The sequence below is a fragment of the Penaeus monodon genome, chromosome 13, assembly GCF_015228065.2.
Source record: "Penaeus monodon isolate SGIC_2016 chromosome 13, NSTDA_Pmon_1, whole genome shotgun sequence".
Lineage (NCBI taxonomy): Eukaryota > Metazoa > Arthropoda > Malacostraca > Decapoda > Penaeidae > Penaeus > Penaeus monodon.
In genome coordinates, this window is record NC_051398.1 from 31,016,141 (window position 1) to 31,023,640 (window position 7,500).

At 33.0% G+C, this 7,500-nt stretch overlaps 1 protein-coding gene across 1 annotated transcript in view; it reads right to left on the bottom strand.

Moving 5' to 3' along the window:
- Positions 1–7,500, bottom strand: part of LOC119580240 (transmembrane protein 115-like) — a 9,621-nt gene that overhangs the window by 1,228 nt on the left and 893 nt on the right. Inside the window, exon 2 of the mRNA XM_037928265.1 lies at positions 1,674–1,847. Within this exon, the coding sequence (XP_037784193.1) occupies positions 1,674–1,847 (174 nt within the window). The remainder of the gene's footprint in view (positions 1–1,673; positions 1,848–7,500) is intronic.

Consider the following 7,500-nt stretch of genomic DNA (forward strand, 5'->3'; position numbering starts at 1 on the left):
CCGAGATTCTAACAAAAAAAAAAATCATGGCATGTCCATACATACTCTATGGCATGTGCGTACGTGCCCCCGGCAGATGGTCCCGCCATGCCATGGCATGTGTGTACATGCCACCCATCGGCAATGGGTTAAATGGCTGGCATTCCTGAGAGGTCTAACTGTTCCTTAGAAGTTTCATCTATAATGTCACATCTCAATATTAATGCTGGTAATTAGAACATTTGCATTTTTATAGCCCCTACCATAATAATTAATTGTAAAATTACAAAGAACTAAATACTGAATAAATCTTACTTGTATCATGACAATAACATCACACATTTAACAAATCTTGACCGTATTGCGGCACACCCATTTGTTGTCATTAACCAACTGTTCATACTTTGCAACTTGAAAACTGTAGTAAACTGTTGGAATCAGCTCATTTAACATCTGACAATCAATTAGAAGGGGCCTCCAAGTTTTCTTTATTCTTTTCAATGTAGAAGAATCTTCAGCATGGGATAAATTGTATTTTAGTCATCCACATCTCACAAGGACAACTTCAAAATAGTCCTTACACATGTGAATAAAACTAAAAATATCTAAAAAGTTAGAAATGGATAAATTAACATTTAACTACAAAACAAGAAAATCCTCCAAGTTTTCTTTATCAATTCTAAAGCAGAATAATCTTCAAAATATGTAAATTACATTACAGTTGTCTGTGTCTCATAAGGCCAATATAAAGACAGTCCTTACACGCATAGGACACTCCCACAGGTGTCTTAAAACTTCAACCGAGTCACAGGCAAAAACTGGCTGTCAAACACCTGTCCATGAGGAGACAGACAGATGAAAATAACTATGCATTAGTAATGATAAGGGAAACTCAATTGAGTTGTTTTCTACATTTTACTGTTATTTTCAATTAAAAAACAAAACAAAAAGTGCAGTGCCTTCATAGGTGATGATGCATGGCAACAAATGTAGGGATGCCACATCACAGTCAAATATACTGAATATGTAATAACAACATCATAGTACAAGTAAGATTTGTTGCAATAACTAGTTTTTCACCACATCATAATGAATTATCATAGCTTCTATTCATGATGTAAATGTTTGTTCTAAATAGTGGCATTAACTTTGTGATGTGTGAATCATACACAAAATCACTAAGACCTTTCGTGAATACCGCACTGTAACTTCACATTCAATGTCACATTACCTGTTACATCTTCAAAGAAAATAATGCAATGCTCTATAGATTTCAACAGCAAAGTCTGTGTAAAAACCATATAAATGTCTTTAGCCCATACTTCATTCCACATACTACATTCCACATGTATATATATACTACATTCCACATGTATATATACACTTGTATATAAGCAAATATAAAATTTCAATATCACACTACTTGTACCTCCAAAACAGATTCATCAGTATCATTTATATTTCAATCTAAATTACAATCCTTTTCTCTAGGAAAACTAATTGCATATTCATCTATTTGCAACTAGAACTATTCTTAGGACAACCAGGAACAATCTTATTACTGAATATTACCCCTGAATAAAATACAAGAAAAATAAAACAAGAAAAAATTAAGAAAGAAAGAAAAAATGGATAGGCCTACCACAATGCTGTTTAAATCACTTGCACATAAGAAACACTACGGCTTATATTACCTCCGTCTCTCAGCATCATGAGGCTCCATTCCCGGGAGAGAGATGGCAATGGAGGAAGGCGCACCCACATCATATTTCCGCACAGGTCTTCGGCAGATTTTGAGCCGCACTAAACACGAATACACAGAGTTTCCAACAACTTGAATTGGTGGCTGAAGGACAGTTGGAAAGAAGCTGAAAAATGGGGAACAACATAAACATCAAATACTCTGTCAAATATGCCACATGCAGCATTAAAATCAAATACCCAAATGCAATATACAATAATTTTCTGAACAACAGTACCTTCAATTGATCTTTAAAGTTGGTACACATTATTATTACCGTTATGGTATTATTTGCAATGAACAGACTATCATAATTAAAGTATATTTCTAAAATTTTACTACAACTGATTCATATTTAAAAGATGTTTTCTGCATTCTTGAGTAATTCATGCATCAGATTGAGGTGTTCAATATGAAAATATCCATAACGTCTAACACATTCACACACTATACAAGACAATGTAACAAACTATCACCTAATCTATTATAATTCTCAAATAACAACCATAGTAAAAAATTATGATCATCATATGAAAGTATTTCGAAACAAAGTTATTCTTCTGTGGCTACTAGGATACCTTAGCCTACTTGATTATCTTTGTAGTAAAATATATCCTTCATATCATGAGAATTGCAGTTACAAATTCCCTTTGAATATCTGAAAAAGCAGGACTAGGAAACATCATTAGCTAACAGTAGAGGGGGCAACAGTTTCAGTATTCTACATACATTAATCCTGATAATAAAAGATTTACAGGTACATTCAATATATATGCATAATAAACTACCATAACTATAATTAAATTGGATGAAACAATTAGATATGTTTAATAAAATGCAAAACTGTATTAAGTATATGGAAAGCAACAGAAATTAAGTGAATGATATAAATCAATGTGATACCAAAAAAAAAATATATAATAATAATAATAATAATAATAATAATAATAATAATAAATACATAAATAAAACCTATGACATACATCATTAGGCCACCTAGGTATAAGTGATATGAACTAAAAGATACAAAAGATACACAATTATATATATCAGTCCATACATTTATTTAAACCTTGTTGACTAAATACAGATATATAAACAAATAATTAGGTTGATCAGTTAAATAATTTATATGTATATGAATATTATATATATATATATACATACAAATATAAACATTAATATATATATATATATATATATATATATATATATATATATATATATATATATATATATATATATATATATGTATATATATATATATGTATATATATGTATATATATGTATATATGTATATATATGTATATATATGTATATATATGTATATATATGTATATATATGTATATAAGCCAGCCAAACAGTTGCTCACTTGTTAGCTCTAACTGTGGTCAATGAGGAGATACAGCCCCTCAAATGTAAGTTTTTTTTTTGTTCCAATTCCTAATAAACTGTGTGTACTACAAGCTAGAGCATAGGGAGCAGGCTAAATGTATGTCTCCCCCACTTCTCATTTTTCACTCTAGAGGCTGATTGGACATGAAGTCAAGCTTATATCTCAGTATAGTGTAGGGATGTCTTATCATGTGTGGGTTTAAAAGATTTTTTGATGCTTGGAAATATAAGATTAATTAATATGTCATGTTGAAATTAGTTATATTCACCTGCAATGGTCTACCTAGTCTGTTCTGAGTTCCTGAGTTTTTCTGGTGATGAGGAGTGATGTGATTAATCAAATGGGTAGGCCTATACAAAACCTAGAATTACATAAGGGATAATCACCATGGCACATTCTTGCAAAAGCTCTTTGGGTTAATTTACACAAACCATAGGACAGTGGTGAGGAACACATTACAAGATATTGAGGGTGCTACTGCAAGAGAGACATTCAATCTGGCACAGAGCTATACATATATACCACTAAATGCACACCTGTCCTTATCTGACTAACTAAAAATTTATCTTTTCACCAAAGGTTTCTCCACAATCTTGGTCTCATAGTAAAGAAGAGCATTGATGACAGGGAAGATTTCACTAGGTAAAACAAAGAAGAAAAATATAAACTCAAAATATATGAAATATAAATCATGACACGAGACACATGATTTGCAGCTATAATGATCTAATTCCTGTTTCACTCCATAGGTCAGGCAACAGCAATTTTTATGTGGCTCAAGCATTGTCACAAAGAAACTGAGCAGCATATCTGGATACAGATTAATTAAATAAGCATCAAATTACTTATAGATTAAGGTGAATATTCTAGATATATCTATGACAAACTCCATGGATTAGTGTAACCCTTCTGTCATAGGGCAATGGCCACAGCCTGCATAAGCAATCACATAAGATGTGCTTTTTCTAGCAAGAAACCAATTAGCTATGGATTACAGGGGGCAAAAGCACTTGCAACTGCATATTGTTCTTAACTGTTCGAACAAGAACACTGCAAGTTTTTCAAGTGTTGCCAGCACTAGACTACAAAATATGAAATTAATGGTTTTCAGCAGCTTTCAACCTTAATGTTAGAGAGAAAAGTCCATAATACACTGCACTTCTAAGTAAGAATATGTAAACTTATCCAAAAAATGGAGGGACTTAATTTAAAGCAGAATCTCTGTACTTGTAAGTAGCTATAGAATCAAAACTGAGCAACTATACATCTTTACAGTACATTCTCTGAAATACAAATGTGAATCCGAAAATAGCTAGACTAAAGCTAATCCACAAGTCCCTGGGTATTAAAGGAAACTCATATAGTATATAACAAACAAAACATAACAAAATTATATATATCATCATCATCATCAGCCTGAGTCAATCCACTGCAGGACATATGCCTCTTCCAATCTTTTCCAACTTTGTCTGTCTGGTGTTTTTTGTTTCCATTCTTGGCCCCCAATTATTATTATTATTATTATTATTATTATTATTATTATTATTATATATATATATATATATATATATATATATATATATATATATATATATATATATATATATATATATGCTCCCAAGTATATCTTCCACTCTTGTCTGTTCCCTGATCCATATTGCCCTCATCTGATCTCTTAGGCTAATTCCCAACATCATCCTTTCCATCCCTCTCTGGGCACTAATTAGTTTCCTCTCCAGTAATTTGGTTGTAGTCCATGTTTCTGATCCATAGGTGATAACTGGGAGGACATATTGGTTAAAGACTATTCTTTTTAAACATAATGGCAAGAAGCCTCTTATTATGCTACTGTATATATCTGCTGAAGGTGCTCCTGCCTAGACTGATGCATAACTTAATTTCCTCTTCGCTAGATGTGTTTGTCTATATGAGTTACCCTAGGTATATAAACTTGTCCACTACCTCTAACGTTTTGCCTTGTACATGTATCTGTTTGAATTGAACTCTACCATTGGACATGTTCTTAGTCTTTTTCTTGCCCTGTCTAACAATTTTTTTAATGGTATTTTATCAGTTTCTGTGTGGAGCTTGATAGTTGATGACCCTTCATATACATATACATACACATATACATATACATATACATATACATATACATATATATATCTATCTATATATATATATATATATTCCTCACAGTCATTTTAAAATATATACATATATTATAACTTCAACTAATAATGAAATTTAACACTTAAGTCACTATTTAAAATATCTACATTAGGTAAATCAAAATTGGATTTTCCTGGTTAATGTTTAGAATGCACCTATATCCGTTGCCATTAGCTAAGGACAGAAAACCTCCACAACAAATAAGGATATTTTGGCAGCACGGACCAAGCAGTCCTCTCTGGTGATTTATCATCTAATAAGGAACTAGTCTTAGCTCTATTTTCCTAGAATATACACAGCGGATTTCATCAGATTCAACTGAAACATTAAAGGTACGCAGTGGCATAGCAGCAGGGATTAGTTGACACTATACCACTATCAGGTCAGACATAAAATTGTAGGGTTTCAATCACAAATCACAGCAAGTTTCAAGTGGATTTGGATAGAAGATGGCTACCATAAGCCTATATCATCCCATTTTATAAGCACTGTATGTCCCAATCATAAAACCTTTTTCCCATTATCATATTGTCTGTTTTGTATTTATATCTATATGGAACTTTTATTGTTATCTGTGGTGGAGAGCCTCCTTACATTCTTATATCCAACCTAACAATGGCACTGCAGAGTTAAATGAGCACTGACACCTCCGTCACATGTATGTTGACATAATAGAGTTTAACCCGTTCCTGCCGGGTGACGTGATAGGACGTCATAGCGAACCGCATGGGTGGCAGGTTCAGCTCGTACGTGCGGCAACATGCATGGAGCGGGGAGTTCGGCTTAATGCAGCGGACTCCTACGCCCACTGTCTGGCCAGTGCCAGATATCACCGGAGTTTAATTGCTCTCAGAGATTTCTGACAACCAGGAATAATGGATTAAAGTGGTTCCTCATTTGAGGATGAATCACTAGGTCTATCAGTGACAGAGGTTTGTTAATTTTTGCCAAAGCTCTAATAGGAACATAGGCTACATGTAGGCCAGTCAGTGAATGGCAGACACATGGGTGTATTTGTGAATTTTTCTTAATTTATTCTTATTCTGAAGACAGGTTATCACTTTCTTTTTAATTGTTAAAGAAGTTTCACAAATCATTTAATCTTGTCATTAGAAATTAGCCTATTTCCGCACATGTAATATGTGCAAGTTAAATGCTTACAATCTTAATTCCAGTTTATCAGTGGTGTAACATCAAGTAAACATCAACATCTCTATAACTGTCAGAAATTTGTCAAAGGCTATATCTTCAACAGGATTAGGTAGAATTTAAACCAAATCTTTATTTGACAATAAATCATCTGGGATGTCTATTAGGTCTATCTTATGAATGCATAAATAGATGAAGTCAGTTGCCCTTTGCTGGAGAACTGAGAAGGCCTAGGCCTATGTACAGGTCAGCAGCAGAAGTGTAGATACTTTACCAACAGTCAGTGTCATCTAACATAATATTTTCTAATCTTATCTATAACTATAAAACAAAAACAAAAACCTAATTATCCATTATACATAAATAAACAATTGAAACTCTCTCTTGCCAGATGTGGTTCATTCTGTTAGCTTATCTGAAACAGCAAGTTTGAAAATGATTTGCAAAAACTGACTATAATATTAAAAGAAGCTAAGTTTTGACAGCAAATATTGGTGTGTTAGTAACATATCCCAGACTAACATACAAACAATATATATAGGTATATATATAGAACTTTATATATCAAAATAAATATTTAGAAGATGCCTACTGTATATAACTTTGAAAATGAAATTTTTTCCCCTATAACCTCTTTGATTACATCCAAATACTTCAAACTAACTGTGACCGATGAACAAGTCCTACAATCTGAAGTCTTATGGAATAGCAATAGAGTATAAAGCAATTGCCACAACCTCTGCACCTGTGATGCTTCACCAAACCCAAGAAGAAACCTCCACTATGCACAAGCATATTCTGGCATGACAGCTTGTACTGGTTCCTTATTTGATAATAAAAAACTAGGAGTTCTTTAAGCTCTGACCTGTCAGAAAAGATCTATGATGGTAGATGTTTGTTCCTAACCGCCAAGTGTGAGGTGCAGATGCGGCAGAAATCAGCATGGCTCCACTAACAGACCTATTAGTCTTAGCCCTAATGCCGAGACTTGAGAACAATGGCAACCAGACAAACTGTTGCAAATTACCTCATACAAGCTGATATGTAGGAGTTAATTTAAA